The sequence below is a fragment of the Siniperca chuatsi genome, linkage group LG21 (assembly GCF_020085105.1).
Source record: "Siniperca chuatsi isolate FFG_IHB_CAS linkage group LG21, ASM2008510v1, whole genome shotgun sequence".
NCBI classification, from domain to species: Eukaryota; Metazoa; Chordata; class Actinopteri; order Centrarchiformes; family Sinipercidae; genus Siniperca; species Siniperca chuatsi.
In genome coordinates, this window is record NC_058062.1 from 6,700,469 (window position 1) to 6,723,425 (window position 22,957).

The 22,957-nt window shown below is 40.4% G+C and overlaps 2 protein-coding genes across 5 annotated transcripts; both read right to left on the bottom strand.

Annotated features, from left to right (window-relative positions):
- Positions 1–2,088: 2,088 nt before the first annotated feature.
- On the bottom strand, positions 2,089–15,256 carry tlk2 (tousled-like kinase 2). Of its 3 annotated transcripts, none has more exons than XM_044180867.1 (21): positions 14,572–15,255; positions 13,345–13,427; positions 11,811–11,888; positions 11,642–11,711; positions 11,514–11,557; positions 11,233–11,331; positions 10,473–10,574; positions 10,150–10,242; positions 9,831–9,941; positions 9,532–9,668; positions 9,070–9,222; positions 8,900–8,966; positions 8,681–8,778; positions 8,497–8,578; positions 7,789–7,880; positions 7,546–7,635; positions 7,185–7,354; positions 6,527–6,665; positions 4,057–4,168; positions 3,568–3,675; positions 2,089–3,348 (listed from the first exon to the last, which is right to left on the bottom strand). In XM_044180867.1, the coding sequence occupies exons 2-21, from the start codon at positions 13,423–13,425 to the stop codon at positions 3,175–3,177; spliced, it is 2,100 nt and encodes a 699-aa protein (XP_044036802.1). In that variant the 5' UTR covers positions 13,426–13,427; positions 14,572–15,255; the 3' UTR covers positions 2,089–3,174. The 3 variants fall into 3 exon arrangements, with proteins under 3 accessions (XP_044036802.1, XP_044036803.1, XP_044036804.1); XM_044180868.1 differs by lacking the exon at positions 14,572–15,255 and adding an exon at positions 14,274–14,467; XM_044180869.1 differs by lacking the exon at positions 11,233–11,331 and having other exon boundaries at positions 14,572–15,256.
- A 274-nt stretch (positions 15,257–15,530) lies between these two features.
- mettl2a (methyltransferase 2A, methylcytidine) lies at positions 15,531–21,772 on the bottom strand. Of its 2 annotated transcripts, XM_044180870.1 has the most exons (9): positions 21,580–21,767; positions 20,446–20,534; positions 19,750–20,018; positions 19,188–19,237; positions 19,016–19,076; positions 18,775–18,914; positions 18,562–18,668; positions 16,238–16,303; positions 15,531–16,134 (listed from the first exon to the last, which is right to left on the bottom strand). In XM_044180870.1, exons 1-9 carry the CDS (start codon positions 21,729–21,731, stop codon positions 15,971–15,973), a joined length of 1,098 nt encoding a protein of 365 aa, XP_044036805.1. In that variant the 5' UTR covers positions 21,732–21,767; the 3' UTR covers positions 15,531–15,970. The 2 variants fall into 2 exon arrangements, with proteins under 2 accessions (XP_044036805.1, XP_044036806.1); XM_044180871.1 differs by lacking the exon at positions 16,238–16,303 and having other exon boundaries at positions 21,580–21,772.
- Between the last annotated feature and the right edge of the window lie 1,185 nt (positions 21,773–22,957).

Below are 22,957 nucleotides of genomic sequence, written 5' to 3' on the forward strand. Positions count from 1 at the left end.
CTCAATAAACATCCTAAACATTCATTCTGGGGAAAAAGTATACTTGACACTGTTGTGCTAACGCCTGGCATCGCAGACTGATTCCAGGAAGGTGGGACTTCACCTCTTTGGTAGTGAAGGAACCAGAGCTAGTGTGGGAGGTGGAGCGATACCCACTAGATATAGTTGGGCTCACCTCTACGCATAGCACTGGGTCTGCAACCAAACTCCGGGAGAGGGGCTGTACTTTCTCCTTTTCCAGAGGTGCCCTGGATGAGAAGTGCCGGGCAGGTGTGGGGATACTCATGAGCCCCCTGGCTGAGCGCTGCTGTGTTGGAGTTTTCCTGGAGACCAAGATTGTCGCCTCTATGCGACCTAGGAACATCTAACTGAGGCCTCGTTCCATGAGGTCTTTATTTCCCACCTCCAGAAGAATTTCTCATGTATGCATGCAGGAGGTTGGGGACATAGATTCCAAATGGGCCATGTTCAAAGCCTCCATTGTGGAGGGAGATGCTTGGAGTTGTGGTGAGAAGGTTGTCGGTGCCTGTTGTGTCAGCAACTTGAGAACTGTGTGAACCTGCGAAGGTGACCGTCAAGCTGAAGAAGGAGGCCTTTCAGGCTTGACTGGCCCAGGGGTCTCCTGAAGCAGCAGAAAGGTTCCAGGAGGCCAGAACGGCTGTGGCTTCAGTGGTTGCAAAAGCAAAAACCGTGATGTGGGAGGAGTTCTGGGAGGCTATCAGTTGGCCTCAAGGAAGTTCTTGCAAATCATCAGATGACTTAGGAAGGGAAATCAGGGCTTGGCTGTGTTCAGCAAGGATTACTGCTGACCCTGGAAGCTGTGGAAAGAGCACTTTGAGGAACTGCTAGGGGTTAGGGGAGTTTGCTCATATGGTCTACATGTGTTTTGTGGACTTGGAGAAGGCTTACGACCATGTCCCCAGGGGAGTCTTGTGGGGGGTACTGTGGGAGTATGAGGTACTAGGGCCGTTGCTATGAGACATCCGTTCCTTATATAACAGGTGTAAGAGCTGTGTCCATATTCTCAGCAGGAAATCAAACACATGTGATTTGTGATTATCATGGAGGATCTCAAGGTGCAGCCAGAGGGACAAGAGTGTCTGATTTGGGGACCTCAGAATTGCCTCTCTGCTCTTTGCAGATGATGTGGTTCTCTTGTCTCCTTCATAGCTGGATGCCTCTTGGTAGCCTTCCATTGAAGGTTTTCCAGACTTTCCAGACACTGGAAAGAATATATATCTCATCTAGCTTGGGAACACTCCGGGATCCCCCAGGAGGAGCCAGAAATCATTGCTGGGAGAGGCACGTCTAGACTACCTTGCTAAGCCTGCTGCCACCATGACATTGATTGATCCGATTGCCAAAAGCTGATGTAACCCATTCCATAAACACGTACAGTATGTGTCAAGTGAGTGGCTACTTGGTGTCTACACTGAAAAATAATCAATTCAATTTGTGGCCTATTATGAAGTTTCACATGCATGCCAGTTTGTGTGCTAGAATGCCTAATTGTGTCTAATATATTCAACATGTCACCACAAAGACAGAGGACAAATGTGAACCCACTATATATTGACTTTTTAAACAGTGTTTGTATTAATGTTGTCCTTCACCTCCTGACAGAAACATGGTGACTCCAGACCAGTACTGGATTTATTAATGAGAGACAGCATTCATCATGATGCTTTACTGCTTTTGACTGCTGCACTACTCTAACATTTGTATTCGTCCATAAAGTCAGCTCTTATTAGATCAACATTTTCAATGTGGCATTACAGTTTACAGTCTCTTTTCTGGCAATGAATGAGTTGTTTGTTCCATTGACTCACTTATCAGAGAATATAACTGAATTCTGAATATGAACAATACAACCCATCACTAGCTAGGTGAGGCTGATTGCAAGTCTTCACTAGAAAATATCTGTAATTTATTGTATGTAAAGCCAATTTTACTCTGAAAAGTGAAAAACAAAACCTGAGTACAGACATGATGCTGATGAATACATTAGTAGTTGTGTTGTAAATAAGTTTTTCCTTCAAAGAAAACAGTGATGGTAAACCCAGTCAGACAGAAGACCAGAACAACAAACACATTTTAACCAATAGTATTTAATGGTTTATGCAACTCTCTGCTAAGGCCCAATCTCCCCCCAACAGTACTATTAGGTAGACCAGTCCTTTGCATTTTATTGGCCAAAAATAAATTCAAACATACCTAAATAAATATGTGTGTTTATGGTAGGGGGTCAATCAAAACAGTAACAGTTCTAATTAAAGGCAACTTGAAAAACGCAAGAGTTTTTTTTCCATAAAACTGGTTAAATTGAAAACTTTTTTAAAAAAATGTAAAAGGGGTCGTTTCTCTACAGCTTCCATTCCATATCAAGTAACACGACTCTAAAACCATTCATTATAAAAACTGAGGTGGAACACTGCCACCAGCTGGAAGTTATAAGCTTTGGTCACAGGATTTTGACAAGGAGATGGGAGTGGGTAAGGGGGATAGTGACGTCAGTCTCTTCTCGTCACAAGCTATCTGGATCTGGAATTTAAGCGGAGATCCCAGAACAGCGGGCTGGATGACATAGTGCCATATATATTTAGGTTTCAATACAATAACAGACCAGACTGGTTCTCTCAGTTAGGTTCAGGGAGATGAGAGCAAACAAAATGTTTGAGCTTGGGCAGTTCAGACTACCTTGGACCAGAATGGCTCATGCATGGGTGTATGTGTGAGTGCGTATAGGTATGAGGCCTTCCGCAGTCCTTTCCATCTGGCCAAATTAAAGCAGTTCTATACTCTTTTTATTTTCTCTTTTTTTAAGCAGAAAAGAAAAATCCCAAACACTGAACCCCACTTTTCACCAACAGAGTGCCAAACCTCGCTCCTTGCTGTGTGAGTTGTCCAGGGCTTTGACCCCCAGTACAATGCCACCCTTTTAACAAAGGAGGACAGGAAGGCTGGGGTGGGTGGACATGAGAGGGATGAAGGGTGACGTGGGTCTCCCTTCCCAACCCATCCATGACTTCTCACCCACCCCTTGCTGTCGTCGAACCAGTTTCTCTTGGGCTCTTCACGGCAAGGTGGGATGCTGATGGGAGGGGGGACACAGTATGGTGTCGCCCCCATCCCACTCTTTCCAATGGTTCAGTCAGTTAGTTAAAGGGCATGGGCTCAGTTTGAGGCGCTGCTGTTGGAGGAGCTGGATGTGGAGGCCACAGCCATGCCCGAGATGCCCGAGGAGGCCACTGACTTGCGGATGTGGGGCATGAGGAAGGGATCACTGGCCAGCTGGTGCACATCAATGCGATCCTCCTTACGGTAGACTAGACAGCGCCTTATAAAGGCCTGAAAGGAGACAGAATGAGAGTGGAGTGAATGAGAAAATAAAAACCTCAAGTGCAGATATCAGCTTTGACAATGTTGTGGTAAAAAGATAAGGATTTCCTAATTATATACATCCAAAAAATCCCTCCTAAAAGCTATGTATGGGAGTTGAAAATGCATAGACTTGATACAAACATTAGATAGACATAACAAAAGCAGTGACGTGAGAGAGTCCAATACCTTAGCTTCAGGTGTGACTACTGGTTTAGGGGGAAACTGCACATCTGTTGCCTTCAGTATGGTGTTTTCCTGCAGGATGTCCTGCTGGGACTGGTTGTGGCCGAAGGGCTAGAGAGCAAAGAGAAGAAGCGTTATTGAAACAAACAAAACATTAATTAAATACATAAAGTGAAAAGACACAATTGAAGCATGTTGGTGTTCAGTACACTGTCCATCATAAAACGTCACTTAATCCTTTTGTCTAAAAACCTAATTTTCTTAAAACTGAAGGAATCCTTAATGTGTATAAAAGGAAATAACACTAAGTTTAACTAAAAATTAATTAATTATGTTACATACAAGTAAAATTAAATTCACGTAGCCAAGTGAAATGATCCGCATTGCATTTTTTTTTTTTTTTTACTTTTCTGCAATAAAAATATAACTGTAGTACTCAATAATAGCTCAAATGTCTTGTTATAAGATGTATATTCAGTATGTGTCTCCTACCTTGCGGCCATACAAACACTGGTAGAAAATGACTCCCACAGACCATACATCCACCTTGTTGGAGATTTTGGGTGGTTCCTTCCCAACCACAAAGCACTCAGGGGGCAGGTACCTAAACGAGAAAAGGGGAGCCATGTTAACATGAATTAGGTTTAGGTAGTTACACTATGCACTAGGTAGTAGTAGGTAGTAGTAATAACAAGGCTCTGTGAGTTTATTTCATTGTGTGTAGGGCATCTTGCTTAGCTGACCTTTTATAAGCATTTGTACACCAGGCAGCATGGTAGAAGTTAAAAAAGCATCAATCAAATGGAAGTTGGAGCTTTGTACATCCATATACCAAAGACATACCTCAGTAATATTACAACTACTGTAAGTAGCAATACATAAGATGTGACATACACAACATCTTGTGGAGAAATGCCTTTAAGTCTTTTGGCCACAAAAGCACTTTGTTGTGGGGTACAGTCAAGCTGTCTGTTTCACTCAAGCATAATCCCAAACCTCTACTTTAGCATCAAGACAGTGACAAAAAATAAATAAGTAAATACATAAAACTTAAAGATATTACATACTGTACATACAGTGACACTGTCTCTTAACACTGAATGCATTTAGAAAATGCTGAAGTATGCAGTGTACTGTAATTATGGTTTGATACCACTTTTTCAAGTGATATCAATACCACATTATTGAGTATCTGCAGATACTGATAACAATCACATACTTTTTTGTCTGTTTAATATCTATGTAGTAATAAGTCTGCAACTTGCATGTTCTTTTGCATTATGTTGTGAAATGACATGCACTCTACTCTTTACTCTGCCACAAATCTCTTCCATTTCTGCTGCAATGAACTCCCCTGTATGCAAACCATGAAACTGTTTAGCCTGGAGTGCTGCTTCTGGCAAACTCGAGTCAATCAAGTGTACTGTCAGACATAGTAACCATTTTTTAAGTACTAATTTAATGACTTTTAAGATCTTTTTAATACCTCTAAAAAGGAAAAAAAACAATACCATTACCGAAGCAAAAGAAATTGACAAACTAGACTACAGTATATACCGTTAATGAGTTTTACTGAATTTGAATAACTGAAATATCCAGTGCACATAACTAACTAATATAACTACCTTCTCATTAACAAAAACAAAACTGTATGGCGGTAGTCTGATGAATGGTAGCTGAAGTCTTTGCCTGAGAGGCAGTGGTGGAAGAAGTATTCAGATCCTTCACTTAAATAAGAGTACTAATACCACACTGTGAAAATACTCCACTACAAGCATGCATTTTCCAGCTGATCCAAGGGGGGTTTAAATAGTTTATTTAGCTTCAGTAGGAGTTCAGGAGGAATTTTCTCAACACACAAAGAAACACTTCATCCTTCAGTTTATCACAAACATTCAGAATCATCACATTTGGAGATACATGGTTTTCACTGGACAGGATGAAAAACTGTAATCTGAAAAGTAACTAAAGCTGTCAGATAAATGTAGTGGAGTAAAAAGTACAATAATTGATGCTGAGATGTAGTGGAGTATAAAGCAACATGAGAAGAAGACTCAAGTAAAGTAGAAATACCTCAAATTTGTACTTAAGTACAATATTTGTGTAAATGTACTTAGTTACATTCCACCACTGCAGAGCAGGCATATTAGCAGCAGACAAATCATGTCTAGTATGTACAGCCAAACTAGCAGTAGCAGAGAACGACTCGATGGGCATAATCCTTTTTCGAGTGCTAGCATAGCGCTTGTGCTTATGAGATTTCATGTGAGAATCCGTGCTTACCATTGTTCCAAATTTGAATGTTTTGTGACAAAGTTCACATAGTGCCTCATATGAATCGCTGGAATTTCTTATTGAATTTGCATTTACTAATGGCTGACCCTATATTGCTTGCTCGCAGCGCCACATTCTTGGTGTTTTCCTTTTTCCCGCTGCAGCCCTCAAATCGGAAGCTGGATAAATACGTTTTTCTTCTAGGTTAAAATGCGGATCACAGCCTGTACACAATGCGTACTACTGCAACCTACCAAGCGGAGTGTATGCTACCTACCGATTTCCTCACACATCTTTATTGCTTTCAACTGTGTTTATTGGTCTAACACACCTTGGTCATATTTATTTGCATGATGCTTCTACAAAAGTTTTATCAAGTCTAAGGAGGTGTTTTAGCTTCCAACTCTGATTCTGCCTCTAAAAACACTCATACCTGACACTTCAGATTTGGCCATTTTACTTTTCTTTCTATAGCATAAAATGTGTCCATACAGCAAATGATGACTTTTACTTCCTAATGCACTATGGTGTGGGAAAGCACTCGGGAATGGAAAAATATTTCAGCCCTGGCATAAATATGACCCTTGAAGACCAAGGCTCAGTGGTAAAAATAAACAGCACAATTTATTATATATCACAGATGATGGCACTCCTGCAGCAGTGTGTCATCTCCCAGTGTAAATCTTACCAATATGTCCCTGCTCCCTGTGACGTCAGCTCCATCCCGTCCACCGAGTTGTAGCTGTCATCATCCATGATCTTTGACAGGCCAAAGTCTGTGATCTTGATCTCCCCGCAGGCAGTTCCGTTCACCAGGAGGATGTTACCTGAGCAGGAAGAGGAAAGGATTTACAGGCATGAAAGAAAATGTTTGCATAGTTCAGATTCATATTCACATTTTGAGTCAAAATGATAATTATTCAGTTCTACTATATGCACAATCATTGTCTGTTTTACAGCAATTAAACATGCTCAAATCAATCTTAATGGAATAACGGGCAGCAACTGAATTAGAGGCCAAACCATCTAAACCTTCTTTACTGTCAATAGCAACTTGGCAAGATTTTAATAGTCGGTGGTGATGACCAAATCATAACTATAATCAGCCCAACAATCGTATTGTGTGTCCGTCCATGAAGCTGTTAATAAATACCTGGTGTTGGGCACCATGTGAACCAGAATAAAAGCTACCCTTCAACACTTATGTAGCTGCAGCAGTGTGTCAATTGGTCAATTAAATGACAGTTTTACTGATAATTTAATTTGAAGTAGAACTGTGCCAAGAAAACTGAAACAAGATCATGCAAGCTCTAGAGTGTAAGAACCATTGTGGTGTGGAGACCTACCAGGTTTAAGGTCGTAGTGGATAATGGGCGGTCTGATCTCATTGAGGTACTTGAGGGCATTAACAATCTGCATGATTATGGAGCGGCCCTCTTTCTCCGACATAAGCTTATGCTGCTTCAGGTAGAAGTCCAAGTCATTGCCCTCGCAATACTCCAGGACTGTGCAGAACCTGCTCCAAAACAAGGGAGAGGTATTTGACCACCTCAGCAGGATTTGATACATCTAATCAAAACAAAGTTAAGGCTCTACATATTACTACATATTGAAAAAATTGTGTTCTGGTTCAAAATGAACACAATCTATACAAACATTAGTAAATATTTTGGATGGCATACATTTGTTTAAAAGGAAATGACTTACGAGTCAGTGTCAAGCGAAAAGTAGTCGTAGAGTTTAACTATTCGTGGGTGGTCCAGCTCTTTGTGGATTCTATATTCTCTGCAAGCATGTCTAGAAAAAAAGAAGAACATTTTCAGCATTCACACCATGTGGATATTTCACATGGTGAATCTGATGAGTTAATGAATGATGAACAGAACATCATTCATAGCAATCATAGTAAATATACAGTGGTATTGCATAAAAAAATTGCACAACACTCACTTGTGATAATTTTCCTTCTTCTCATCCCTCCAGTTCTTGTTTAACTGGTGGATTTTGACCGCAACATACCTTTGCTCTGTTAAGTCAAAGGCCTGGAAAATAAATGTGTCATATTAGTTAGGATCTGCTTTTGGTATAACTTTGTTTTAGCTGCAGTAAGACTCTTGCTTCAAATTAAATGTCTGTGTTCATTCATCATTTTTACAGTGATGACAGCAAAAACAACTTGAAACAACTCTCACATTCTGGCACAATCATGTACTTCGAAATGTTGATGATGTCAACTTAATGTCATGCAATGAAACGCGCATCCTCAAATATTTTCCAAAGTATGCGCAGCACAGCCACTGCAGCCACTTTAGGAATATAAGGAAGTTAGTTTTCACCACAATCTCTGACCTCAAAAACTACCACAGATTTGAATCAAAATCTCTAACAGTCTCAGTGGTATTTATTGCAAGGCTACTGTATAAGATTGCACCAAATTGCGCATGTGTTTATGACATTGTACCTAATTTCTAAGTTTGCAGAACAACTGTAATAACTGAGTACTAATGCTGCCTCTCTCGGTCTGATATACAGGATGTTTTGGCAAGGTTCTTCACTACATTAAATCAAAAAAAGAAACTTCAATGTCTTTATAGTGCATAAACTATTGTCGAAAAGAAGTGGTTCTGCCTTATCAGGGAAAGATGAAATTTCTCTCACCTTGTAAACTTCACTGAAACCTCCCCGCCCAAGTAAATGGAGTAGCAGGTATCGGTCATTTAACGTAGGGTGATCTTTGAATCTGCACAGGGAGAGAAACAATTCAAGTTGTGTAATTAAACAGAGCACAGGGACACATCAGTACAGACTAACTAGGAAAGGACCATATAAGAAGAAACCGTACTGAGAATTATCCTCATTGTGGATCCTTTTCAGCTCGCGAATGTGCAGGTTTCTTACTCGCTCCAATCTCTCCAGCTCCGCCTGGATCTCTGCCTCCTCCTGCAAAGGGAAACAAAAAAAATAGTAAAACTTGTGCAATTAAAAAAAACAATTAAACAAAAAATAAACCACAATAAGCATGTTGTCACCTACAACTTGTCAAAAATTCGTCAGGTATTACCTTCTTAAGATGGCCTAGTCTTAGCTTAAAGATTTCCTCTTGCTCGTGGTACTCTGCCTGTGATAACCTGTGAGGATACAAAACCAACCTCAGTGCAACTTTGAATATGCATGCAGGGGAAAAACAGTTGGTATAAACGAGAATAGAAAAAACAAACAAAAGCATCGTACGCTTCGCTTTCTGTTCCATTGGCCTTGCTTTTGCGTTTGTTTTGCTCCAGGCTTGGAGGTGGAGTCTGGGCCATGGAGGGCGGCTTGCGTTTGGCCAGCAGCTTCCTCTGTCTTTCAATGTCCTCTCGCTGAGAATTAATCCTTTCTTGTTGTCTGAAAACAGACGACACATTGCAATGACATATAGACCTAATGCATTTATCAGTTTGTGTATAATCTACTGTAAGTGCTCTGGCTCCCTGATTGAAATGCTGCCTTTACCACTTCTATGACGGGTGTGTTCATGTTCAATCATTGGCAAACACAGGGTATAACCCTCTGCATTCACACATAATGCACATGATTGGGTATACAATGCCACAGTATGTGTTCTCTTACATTCATGTAAAACTTTACAATATAAAATTCCTGCTAAGATGTGAGGATTTTATTGTTTAAGTTGCAAAACATTAAAGTTCTCACTTGATAAGGTTTTGGAAGGCATATCCATCCGTCCACTGCTCAGTGAAAGACGCTCCATGTCTCACTGTGGTGAAGTGACCCAGTCGAAGCCTGTCCTGCATGCTTTTATCCCGGCATGCCATCTTCTCCTGTTTGGACTGGAGGAAGGGCAGAGAAATACAGGCATCAAAAGAGTGCTGTTGATTCCACATGGCTTAAATCAGAGCTTCTAAAACTAGCTCATGTCAAAAACCCACAATGACCCACTCACTTTGGAAACTAACAGCTTAAAATAAGTCAGTGCTATTAGACAGACATACTTTTTCAATCAGCAGCTTTTTGGACATGGTCACACACTTATTTAAGCGTTCCTTGTATCGTTCCAGCATCCTCTGCTGTTCATCAATCTGTCTCCTCAGATCACAGTTTGCCTGGAGCAGCACATACAAACAAGCAGGAAAAAGGTCAGGTAAAAAGAATTAAACACAATTTTAACTTGTTTATACATGTACAGACATAAGGAATGTGTCAGCTCTAACATGCCTTAAATGAAAAACCAAGACAGATAACATGATATTCTCAAAAGCCATTGAAAATGGCAAGCAGAGTAGCAGAGATGAAATGTAATGAGATTTGTACCCGCAGCAAATCATCTATTCGGCCCTCCTTCTTCTCCAGGTCAGAGTTCTTGTTGTTCTCCATTGCTGTTAGTTTCTCTATAGTAAGATCAGACTACAGGGTACAACAAGCACAAAAACAGTGTTTGTTAATGGTGGATCATTCTGTAGCAGTGAAAAATTTAGTACAACAAGTAGTTCTATTTAACAAACTCTTCCAGTTGCTGACAATTCTTGTAATTCATTGGTTTATATGACAATTATATAACAACTGCCTTTTGAATCATATCAATCAACAGTTAAATCAGATAAATGGTCAGCCAGCCCTGCTAGCATGTCAAGTACCTGTGTGGCTTTGTGGAGCATGAGAAGAGAAGCAGGCTTCAGTGAACATGACGAGTGCTCTGTGTTGGCTGAGCTTATGGAGGAAGGGCTTCCCTGCTGCACCTGGGAGGCAGAAACATTCATCCAATAAAAACCTTAGATGGTCTCATAATATGTGAATTTCATTACATTAAAGAATTTATGAAGACCTGCAGCTGCCAGTCATGATAAAACACGAGACCAATCTGGGAATAGAAATTTGCAGGAAAATGATAAACAGAAACTATAGACACTAAAATTGTTTTCAGAAAATCAGAAGTATGTGAGACTAGGTTAAATTCTCACAGAAAAAGCACTTAAAAGCCTTGAAATTAATTTCACTTGAAAAGATGTAAGACCTCCAAAAAAAGAATCAAACACCAAAAGGCATGTGGAACAGGTTCATCTAAACTCTTCTCTATTACCATTTGACTGTCAGTATGTGTGTGTCCATTTGCATTCATACAATATATTAATTTCTACGATATGTTCCTCTTCATTCATACTAGTTTCCTTGGTTTTAGCTTTTGTAGGAACTTTGGACAATGATAGATTTAAACACATTTTATAACTAAACATCACAACACACTGATTCTGTACAGTGTTTACAGACCACATATTATTCCCACCTGTAAACAATTTGAACTACTGAAGTTAATAGCAAGCATAGAAGAAAGAACAGCAAGAAAGAGTGTTAAGAGGTAACAAAGCACGAGACAGACCATAGTGCAAACATGCTCACCGTGACAGGGGGGTTGGAGAGGGAGTGTTGTGGGGAAGAGCGGACCACTGGTGGAATTCCCCTGGCAGGGCTGGTACCAGGACCGCTACCTCCCGCAAACTGACAGACACGTAAAGAGAGAAGAAGAGGAAAGCAGTTCAATAGAAAGACCAAGATGGCTAAAAAAGGGGTTAGAAAGTAAGTATGAAAAGTTATGCACTCAATAATGAAGCATTTTTACAGGACATGAGCTCTGCTAGATACACACTCAGTAGAACAAAGAAGGATTTTCTGCCACTCACCTCAAAATAATCACTAATTTTATGTCCCCTTGCTCCTGCTTTGCCTACGAGAGAGACAAGGAGGTCAAGAAACAGGTTGATATTTGGGATACATGATGAGAGGATCATAGCAGGTGGGACAATCTTACCTTGGCTGCTGTCAAAATGGTCTGCTTTCCGTTTTCTCACTCTCTGATCATTCACTTTTTTCTCAGGAGTCTGTCAGGACAGTAGTGTGAATCAACCACACGTTCAATAGGGTAACACAGAAAGATGTTTGGCATTAAAAACTTCTGTTCAAATGTGACAGAGACTTACCTCTAGCTCTTTGTCACTGAGTGAGCCCACACTGCATAAACTCTGATTGGATGACTCATTTTGGTTCGGACCTGAACCCTGTTAAAATCAGGTAAAAATGGATAAAACTAAAACACCAGAAGCAACTAAATACAAAGATGCATAAAGATGCCAGAGATATGTAGATAGAAAACTGTATCTTCAAAATGCGTGCACATGTACTTGTTGTGTATGCGTGAAAACGCAAACAGAGTTAGAAAACAAAATGGGTGAGAAACTAAGGGAAGGGATGCGGAGGTTTGGCTAAATACCGTCACCATTAACTTCCCACTGAATCTAGACCTGCATCAGTCCTGATGCTGGTTCCCTAGGTGATGCCTGTCAGTCAAATGAATCACATCAGAATTCAGCAGGCACTGTCCAATCAGGGAGAGAAATTTAGTCATTTAGAGCACACTAGAGCTCTCTCACTGAACCTTCCTAAAATGGCTGAACATTAGGCATGCTGCTGGGGATGTATTCCTCCCTTTGTCTGTAACCTTAAGATAATGTCATCCATTTTTCTCCTGTTCACCATGGTCTTAATAGTTCTTTTCTTCCTCTCTCTCTGGAGAAAGCCAGTGAAAGATGCTTTGCTTGATCTAAGAAACAGCTTGTTTGATCAGACTTATTCAAAAGAAAATGCACTTTCAACAATTTTAGTAGGCCTTCTCTGTTCCATTACCAAAAGGTGTGCTAGCTCTTTGTACTCAAAAGGATAACTTTTTTTGTCTTTCATACAACCTCACTGAGGACAGAGCGAGCAGCACTACCACAGGGCTGTTCAAGGTCAAGAAAAAAAACTCTAAGCTAGTCTGTGACATTGAAGGGCTTTTAGACCACCAACCCATTATTTCTTCATAGCCATTTGTTGACACACTTCTCTCGTACTCCCCCCCACACACATTGCATCTCTTGTCATACAGGGTGGCTGTGGCATAATGCCTTAGCAAGAGCCGCCATTTTCTCTGCGGCAGCAGCCATGCCATGCTCTGGGCTCATCTCTGCCTATGGCTGGCACAGGGCCCACTCCTGGCGCTGACTCTCGCTCCCTAACTGTTCCAAGATCACCTTCCACAATGACAGCTCCATCCATGTAGCAAGCAAGAGGGTGGAAGGCTAAATGCTGCCTCCACTCACACCTGGTTATGAACTATTTCTGCATTCCGCCTCTGCCTTCACTCCTCTTCCCCCTACCACCCCTGTCCTGTCTGTGGCCTTTTTGGCAAGCATTACCATTTGCATATACAGCCACTACATCATGAGCCAGGGAGAGATGCCATATCGCACCAGCCAAAAAACACAGACACAGCTCAACCTTCTCCAGAGACAGACAAAGAAAAGGAGTGGGGCCAAGCTTGTTCAGGCCAAACAGCAGAATGATACTGAGGCGGAGCGAGACAAAGGAAGGAAAAGATTCACAAAAATGTGTAATCAAGGAAATCTGTGATTATAAGCACTTTGACAGGAAAGCGTTCTCAAGCTCCACCTTCGTGACATCTACTGTAACACAAACCTTAGCCACTCCGACCCCAGTGAAACGAGCCTCCAACAGCTCCTGCCGTCGGGGGTCCAGGCTATGCAGTTCTTCCATCATGGCTGCAGAGACAAGAGCACAGATTAAGGAAGGCATTGTGGGGTCTGGTATATTCAAGTGGGAGTGACGGATCACTGTTTCAAAAGGCATTGGTTGTGATGAGTCATGGCTGTTTTTAGCTATATGGATGTGGAAAATTCCTGTTCTGAGTCATCAATAAGCCTGACAATAATGTTTTCCACTATCATGTGTGTTCAGCAAGCACCAGCCATGCAAATTCAGTACTCAGCACTAAAATGCACTATCTCGCCAAAGGTATAGCCAATAAGGGATATTAAACATGCATCAAAGATGTAGGCCAGATGTGTAGTCACTGCCTGAAAATTATAGCATCATGTGATAACACCCTGGCATAGGCCTAAGTTGCATGGCGCTATGAGTTATGAAAGGTCAATATGGAGGGACTGCCAAGTATACTCACTGCAATGAAAAAGGCCACAATAGACAATAAGTGCCCAGCTTGCTAGCTTGTGCAAAGGTTAACGTTTAAGTTAAACGCCGAACACGGGCTGCTATGTCTGTCTGTTATCTAACGTTATGGCCTGCATACATTAAATGAATAGTGTAACCTGCAGCATTCGTGTCCATTTGGGGATAACTTGTTACATTCTAGTCCTTATTCTTGTATAACTTTAATCAGGATTAGGTTTGCTGACTCGGCTGATAGTATAATGACTAGTATAACGATTTTAAACATCATCACTGAATGACCAGCGAGGTAGCTAGCTAACATTGGACAAATGTGCTAAGAAGCTTACCGATGTTGGCCATCACTTAGCATTGCAATCTAAGAGCTAACGGTTAACGTTAGTTAGTAACATTAGATCTGATTTTGTCAAGTAACGTACCCAAACAAGGCAAATGGTAATTAATGTTGGCCCAATCATAGTTGTCCGATTAGATAACGACTCGGGGAAAAAAACATCACAACTACTGCCCGCAGCAGTACTTATTATTTTACAAACACACGTAAGGTAAGTTAGCTAGCGTTAGGTAGCCAACAGGCTAGCGTTAACTCGTCTGTCAAAAAGAAGCATCTTCTCGGTTCTGTGTTGTCAGGTGCTCCTGCCACGACGCCTGGACTCACTGTAACAAGAGATCTGTCTAGATATATTCATTTGTTCGACAACCTAACGGGATACTTACTGCAATTCAATATTTTCTCGGTCCTCCGGAGGGCCTGTTGTTAACCCTGAAACCGCCCCGTTGTTTCCCCGGTGCTCGGCAGACCCTCCCAGGCTAGGCCGCATCAACAGCCGCGTCCCTCGCGTGCTGATTGTTAACGATCAAGAAAAGGGATCGCGGGGTGTAGTTCAAGGTGGACGACGGCAGATTCCCACGTAGGCCTCGACAACTCCGGGTATCCCAAACCCGCCTTGTTGTACTCCTTAGGCGGGGATACCCATCACATCCCTCTCTCCAAGGACCATACAGTGCCTATGTCGGGTACCTCGTTCCACACAATGGCGACCTTCGAGATTCTGCGTTTTTCACCAGGTATAAATTATGTCTTTAGGATAGCGTTAGTTACCACTATCTTTTTCTTCCCCGGTGGTGAAATGAATTTCGGGTCCTGGCTTTCAGCTCGATCAAAACAAAGTTCGGCTCCAGTCGCCTTCCTCGCCGCAGGGGAAGAAACCAGTCTGTTTCGGAAGTTGTGCTGTTGCACGCCTTTCAGTTGAATCCGGATCGATTCGGTTCGGTTCTCATGTTTTTGCAATGTAAACAATAATCAGTAAAATCTCATATTTTCTCGTGAGATTGTTAAAGCATTTTCACCTTCGTTCAGTCCACGCCTGCCCCAAATCTCGTCTGGACCAATGGCAAATCCCTCTGTACACAATACAATTTAACAGGGCCCACCCAACCACCAAATGATCACTTATCAGAAAGTTGCCATTCCCATGATGGTCACACCCACACACTGTACTCACATAATATAAATAAATTGCTAAATGTATGCTGTAGCCATTTAAGCATAAATAGGGGTTCAAACATTCAAGAGAGACTGTGATGGAAAGCAAGTAGTGTAAGGACCAATATCATGAAGTAAGTGATTCCTTTGTTAAACAAAACACTTTTGAACACAGCTTTGAAATACCAAATTAAAATACTTAATAGTTTGGATTTTTATTCATTTTGCATGTACAAAAAGGTCATGGAGTTATCTTAAAAATCATGCCATTTATTTCAAAACATCAGCTCATTAAAAACAGCATCTGGCAGAATAGAAACATTTATACAGGGGTAACCAGCCCTTTCTCAGATTACTGAACTCATCAGCAAAAAATGAGAAATCATCACTCTTGTAGCTAGAATTGCAGCACCATCAGGAACACTAGCCATAAAACGAGTCCATCAACATTATGGCAGCCGAGACAGTGTAAGGCCTTCACAGCATGTAACTATCAGTTGCATCCCCTTTATCACAATTTCTTACATCTCAATTTCATACATCCTCAGAAAAAAGCCAGCACTGCCTTGATATGAGCTCCTAGTTTCAGTTGTGGTTGAAGGTCAAGCCAGGCTGGTTCTCTCCTCTGTCTCAGCCCTGCGTCTCAGGTGGCTGTACTAGACCCTTGCGGTACTTGCACTGGATCCACACCCTGTACATGGTGAGCTGTTTGCCTCTATTCACCTGTAGCCGTCTGTCCACAAGATTTTGCACTTTATCAAGCCCTGCCTCAGTGAACATCTCATGGAGCTCATCTGAAAGAAAAAGAAGCACAGAAATATTTTCATATATATAATTTAAGAACAATGCTGCAAAATAATCCCCAAACACTCTTTATCAATATGTCTTTATTTTTACCTTGAGTAAAGAAATATACTCTTGTTCCATCACCTCGGACATAAAAGTTTTCTGACAGACACCTTCCTAAAAGAAGTAAAGGGACACACCACACCTATTATTCTACAACAAATTACAAACATTAAAGGTGCTATTGATAACATTGATAATATCCAGCCACTAGATGGCACACTCCCCTCCCCCCTTCCATTACATTCCAGTGGTTGCCACTTTATTGCACAACCTGCATATTTCATGGTGGAGTGGAGTACGACTCAGACAGACTCTGTCATGTCAAGTGATGACTCTTTCGTAATAAAGTAATGAATTCATTTTGCAACATACATTAGCTATAGATTTAGGCGACTTAATACTATTAACGTTATCTATGGTAATCTTAGGATATGGCTAGCTAGCTTCAGGTAACCCTTTTTTAATTTAGACGGTGTAGTCCCTCATTCGTCCAGGAGTGTTCTATCGTAGAAAAGGTTTCAGTCGTAGTCATCTGGACACTGTTTTCAGAATCAAGACGTTTCGGCTCCCATCCGGAAGTCATTCTCAATTGTGAAAAAATTGGACGGGAACTGGAAATTTATGTAACTCAGATTAGCTTAAATTTCCAGTTCCCGTCCAATTTTTTCACAATTGAGAATGACGTCCGGATGGGAGCCGAAACGTCTTGATTCCGAAAACAGTGTCCAGATGACTACGACTGAAACCCTTTCTTTTTTAATTTATTTAATAATTAAAGGGGCCCTATATTGCAACACTTAACCGTAAAATGAGATTTCAATCATCCTTATACTATAAGACATTAGGTAAATATTTACATTTTAATCCAATCAAAGAGTACAGTACAGTACATTGTAGGGATGCTATTAAAACCCACAGCGCTCCACATTGGACAAGCAGCTACAGTAAAAGTTGACGTTAGCTTAGTTAGTGTTAGCGTAGTGTTGACCTAACATTAGTCAAAGTGTTTTCTTGCTGAAAACAAATCTCATAGCAGATTATAAAAAACAGCTGAGCGCCACACAGCAACAATCGCTACAGGGAAAAACGACGAATGTGTGATCATGTCAGTATTTTCAGATTTTTTATTTAACGTGAGTACCGTTGCTGTTGAGCTCAACGCAGCTTGCTACATGGCTAGTTAGCTACAAGTACCTCAGCAAAGTGTCTCAAAATAGGGGTAATGTTAGACTGCTATATGAGATGACACGCTCAATAACAGTCACATTTTGGGTCTAAACACTATAATGAGCAGATTTACAGTAGTTCTTTAATTTACCTTCGAAATGCCACATTGCTTATATATTTGGGATTCCACGTTCACTCCGTTCTTAAAGAAGAGCGACCGTCTTTTCATAAGCGGACCAGTCCGCCACTGGCCCGGACAGACCAGTGACTGGTCAATCAAGTTGCCCTGCATAAACTTGTACGCATCTTTGTTATAACGTTACATTGTTTGAGGGAACTATAACGTTAAGTAACTAGACGCAACCGTCACTAATGCTAACGTTGCTCCTCAGGGATTGAAGCTGTTATTTTTCTAATTTTGACAATCTAACTGGTAACAACACATTTGTTAAGGTTTTAAGGACTATGACAGTCGGTAGTTGTTGTTTATTTTGTTTAAATATGTAGAACTGTAATTTAATGGGTTGCTTTTGTTCGGATGATTAAGCTAAAATAGCTAATATGTGCTAACGTCAGTGTCAGTTTTTTCCACACCAACTGGCAACTATACCACGTGATACCAACGTTGTTATACTAGTGGCTCACAAGCCTTGTTAGAAGCAGGAAACAAATGTTAGACATCTCACACAGAAATAAACAAAACATTCATTTTGGACCCGTTTTTTCTTTTTAGGAAAAGTGACACTTTTATTCCGCACGTTTCTCTTCTGTGGATGTGTTTTTTTTTAATATTTGTCTACATAAAATGTTATCAATATAACTTTTAAATAAACACTTCATTAATGCAGTGCCATTTTAATTTGCAGTGTACCATTAGAAGAACTGCTTATGGACCCTAAGTCTGACAGGTCTTGTGCAGCCAGATTTTCTGTTACTATCTGCATTAAGTATGGTCCATAATATTCTTTAACATATTTAAGAGCAGCATACTTTGACTATCATTTAAAATGCCCAAACACAAAGTTGCTTTGGTGTGACCTAATGCAGTCAATTCTGAAAGGGTACTACAAGAAAAACAGTCCTAAATGATAGACAATTTAAAGTATCAACACTAGTAATAGGCCATGAATAATGGACCATTCTGCATTTGGATGTTTTGAACAGCTATTTGGACTGGAGCCTCAATGGACTTCAGCCTGACTAACCTTTCTTGAAGCGAAGCTGTGCCATATCGTAGCGTCCATAGTCCCTGAGCAGCATCACTCCCCCAGGCTTCAGCAGCCGCGCTAATCTACTGATGGATGCCTGCATCCTGAGACAGGGTGAAACTTTAACACAACTAGTGCTATATATTTAATGACTCACGCTGAGTGAAAACCAGAGAGAAGAGAAGAAGAAAGACAGAAAGAAGTTCTTACTTGTTGGGATGCAATGCTGATAACACAAAGATTAGCACTATAACATCAAGGGTTCCATCGGGGACGGGGTAATTGGCTTCCACATCACTCAAATCATGAACAAAGGCAAAGCAGCGTCCAGGGGCGTACTCTGGATTAGTCTGATGACAAGAAGGCAATGTTAATTCATCTATTAGCCTACAACCCTAGAGATAAATACATCTATCAACACATCATCCTTTCATTATTCCCATCATCTCACCTTGACTAACTCCACAGCAGTGCTGGAGAAATCACAGCAGTAAACAAAGAGTCCCGGATCACTGCAAAAAGCAAAGCTGCAGTTATACCTTTAAGTGCCCATCATTAGACACAAGAAGAGAACAGGATATGTCAAACATGGCTTGAAACAACATGTAAATGCCTTGACTTACTTGTTGGTCTTCAGTATTGGAAAAACTGTATTGCCTACACCGCAGCCAACCTGTCCGATAAACATTAATTCATATAGCATTCATTTTGTTTTCTCCAATTTGCACATCTGGAAAAATACACACAGTGGTAGACAATCATGGGACATGTGCCAGATTTTTTATTCATTCAAGTAATTGCAGCAGTTCATTAGAAATTTTTAAGTTTTAAGCCATTCAAAGTGGCTTCTTCCCGCAGGGATGTGCAGAGGTGTGGGCGATTTTATTTGTGCTTTAGAATGTAACTGCAGTGAAACAATCAGAATATAACATTTCATTTCTCTGATTCACTGCTTTGTTCGCCCTCTCTTCATTTATGCTCTAGCTCTCTCGCTCGGTGCTGGGGCCAACTTTGAATCATGTGTTTGCAAACAGTAACTGAAAAATCCTACTTAGTTTGCACCAAATTTCACTGAACTGAAAACAACCTCCTTGATACAGGTAAATATAACAGCAGAGATTTTGCTTTGTCATTAAATGTGTATGGTTAAAGTTTAGCTAACTTGCTTTCAAATGGATCTCTCACCTCCAGAATGCGATATGTGGCAGAGGAGCCAGGGATGTCACCATCAGTGTGAGACACAGCTGCAAGTTCTGTTCTTTGTTCTTGATCCAGACTATCCTGCTGACTATCATCTGTGCCAGAGACCTCGGGATGGGACTCATGGTTAAGGCTACACTGCGGGGCCAACTCTGGGAACTCTGTGAAGAGCCAGTGACGGTCCTTAAAGAAACGATTCTCATGGATTGTGTAAAAATCATTCCAGTACTCATTTGCCCGGTTGTTGTACTCCTCTGCAAAAAAAGGTAAGGCAGTTAAGCCAGAGTTAAAACATAATCTAGCACATCTTGTCATGATTACAAATCATCACAAAAAAGCTTAATACAGTTCAATAAGACAAGTAATATGAATAAGCATTTTTAGTGGTTTGCCTAAAACCAAATATCAAATACAACTGTCAGAAATTTATTACAGCCACAACTTTATGAGCCAATTTGTGCACACCATGAATATAAACATTCTCCAACAAAGACAAGGTCCATTTCTGTATCTTTTCATACATTGATCACATAAAACTTAAATGAAATGAAAATGAAGGCATATACAACATTGAGGAATGCTGTCCTCATGACTAGAAGCAGTTATAGCTGTGTTACTGATGCCAGTCATACTGTGACGTTTATGTGTATAAGACACGAGTCTTCACAACAACAATGCAACCTTGTTTCTCTGAAGGTAGTGGCTGACTGTTTTCTAAGACTTTCTTCTTAGCAGATGCTTCTTGTTCCTCAGTCCACTCCACATTGTCCCTGTTGACAACAGAACATTATCCAGTGTGCGTGAAGTGATGTGGTGAATAACGGCACAGAAAACTTGACAATCCTGAGACACTTAAAGTTAAAGGTTTTCATGTGATATTCAGATAGAGCTGGGAAATAGGGACAAAATGAAACTCAGGATGGTGATACATAATATCACATCTTATATATTAATATCTGTAAACATGTTCATCAATCAAACAAACAAAACAAAATAACCAAAAACCTTTAATGATAAAAAAGGAAGAAACCTCAGGTATTCCCAAATGTTGAGCTTTTTATGTGAAGATGAAAACCATATTATCATCACTATCTCTATCTGCTGTTTACATTCCACCAGATGCAAATTCAAAAAATGCACTGCAGAATTATTTTGTGGGTGTAATACGTGTATGTATATATGTATAAATAACTGTATATATTGTTTTCTTTTATTTTTTAGCTTTTATTACCCTATTATAAAATTAATTTAATTACCTGTTATGATCTATGTGTGTAGCATGAAGGGACTACAAACTCATTTCATTGTACAACCTTGTGTTGTAAAATGATAAATAAATTACCTTGTTCCTTGTATATTGTATACTGTTCTGTAGACAACAGAATGGACTACTGAATTTAATAATTTTATAAAACTATGATTAATTGAAAAAAATTATAGTATTATTTAATGGCCAGTTATATGATCAGATGATACTATATGACCTGAGAATGTATTATATTTTCCCTCTAAAACAGGCCAAAAAATATCAAGAAAACATTGTATGAAAATGAGGAGACCTGTCCTTTGCTTAATAAACCCCCTATCAAAACAACAAACAGAGCAAGCTAAGTTATAACTACTAAATAATTACATTAGCTTTTACATTTTCTTATTGTTAGCAACAATCAATTAAGCAAAAGACCATTCATTCAACTAACGTAAAGTTACTACTAATGTAAGTATCGATAATGTTCCAGCCAGGAGACACTGGCGCTGACAGAGATGCACACCAACATCTGTCTGCCCTTTTGGATTTCTGGAATAAGTACCGACCATGCGTTGTGCTGGAAGACCTGCCGCGGATCTGTGAGAAAACGTGTCCCGAACTGAGGTCTCTTCACATCTCCGGTGGTTGAATCTGACAGAATCAGCCCCGTTTCACTGCTGCCGCCCTCCACTCCGACCACGACATGGGGCGCCGCCATGTTCGAACTGACGCGACGGAAGAAGGGCGGCCGTGCATGTAATCGTGCTGCGTTCGGGGACTATAGGACATATTGCAATATAGACCAACAATATAAATACAACTCAGGAAGTCGGAATTTTCTGATAACAGAAGTTGCAACGCATCTTTTTGATGCGACAGATGCAACGCATTTAGAAGGTGGAGTGGATGGTTATGTAATTTTCTTGTTTTTTGGTTGTAAATATTTGCTATTTGACATGTTTCCACATTGTAAAACTAGTCACACATAACTCGAGGCACATTTTTCCGTTATCTTTTCCTCAATAATTTTGTCGACCACATGCGTACTGCTTCGTCACCAAAGTACAATGGACTCCTCCTCCTTTTCATTGGCCGAAAAACTGACTGCATCACAATGCGCAGTATAGGCATAATTTGTTGCGATTTACATATTAGCGATGTTATGCGTAGCACGTGAAGGGGACACGCTTCTTTGTCCAGATATCGATGGATGCAAGTGACATCATAATACTCCACTGATAACTCACAACCAGACTATCATCCATACCAGCTCTGTACACTGTACTATGGGCTGCTTGACAGTAAAATGGTCAGCACAAGACTTTCAGACTGCACTACTACAGGTGTGCTACACCACTACAGGTGTGCTGCGGCATTTGATTAGTTAGTGCAGTGTTTATACACTAGAGGGAGACATATGGCAAGATTATCTTTGCTATGGACATTTGTGGAAACCCGCATGACCCACATGTATGAGGAGAATGCCTGGACTGAAGTAGACTAATGAGTCTATACGCTAAAGTTTTTACCAGTCCTAACAAACAAACAGACATACAACAGTTTATCATGTGTAACTTGTGATGTTAAAAACTAAAATTGACATTTACTGTTTATTGTTCATTGTGTATTTGTGGACTGATTTTTTCCTATTTATCAGTTTTCTGAATCACAAATGCACAGGTTCCACCCTACTACATTAGCCATTTTCTTGCACTCTGAAAGCCTTTGTACATAGCCTACAGCAACTACTTAACTTTATATCTGTAGCATGGAGGTAGAGATTTACTGATAAATACTTTGAGACCAGTCATATGTAAGCGTGACTTTAGAAGGAAATTATGTCACTGTGTTATCTTCAGTGGAAGGAAGGAAGACTTTTCTACACTTTTATGCACATATCAAATCATTGCATTTGCTGCAAGAGCAGCCCTACAATGTTATTTA

Excerpts from the sequence above, each read along its gene's own strand:
- tlk2 (XM_044180867.1), bottom strand. The coding sequence starts at position 13,425 with ATGATGGAAGAACTGCATAGCCTGGACCCCCGACGGCAGGAGCTGTTG. Across the intron at positions 7,355-7,545 it reads TTTTCGCTTGACACTGACTC|GTTCTGCACAGTCCTGGAGT; the intron begins GTAAGTCATTTC and ends GTTTTGGAGCAG. Across the intron at positions 3,676-4,056 it reads AGTGTTTGTATGGCCGCAAG|CCCTTCGGCCACAACCAGTC; the intron begins GTAGGAGACACA and ends TTTGCTCTCTAG.
- mettl2a (XM_044180870.1), bottom strand. The coding sequence starts at position 21,731 with ATGGCGGCGCCCCATGTCGTGGTCGGAGTGGAGGGCGGCAGCAGTGAA. Across the intron at positions 20,019-20,445 it reads ACTACCTTCAGAGAAACAAG|AGGAGTACAACAACCGGGCA; the intron begins GTTGCATTGTTG and ends CTTTTTTTGCAG. Across the intron at positions 19,238-19,749 it reads CCACATATCGCATTCTGGAG|GTTGGCTGCGGTGTAGGCAA; the intron begins GTGAGAGATCCA and ends TTTATCGGACAG.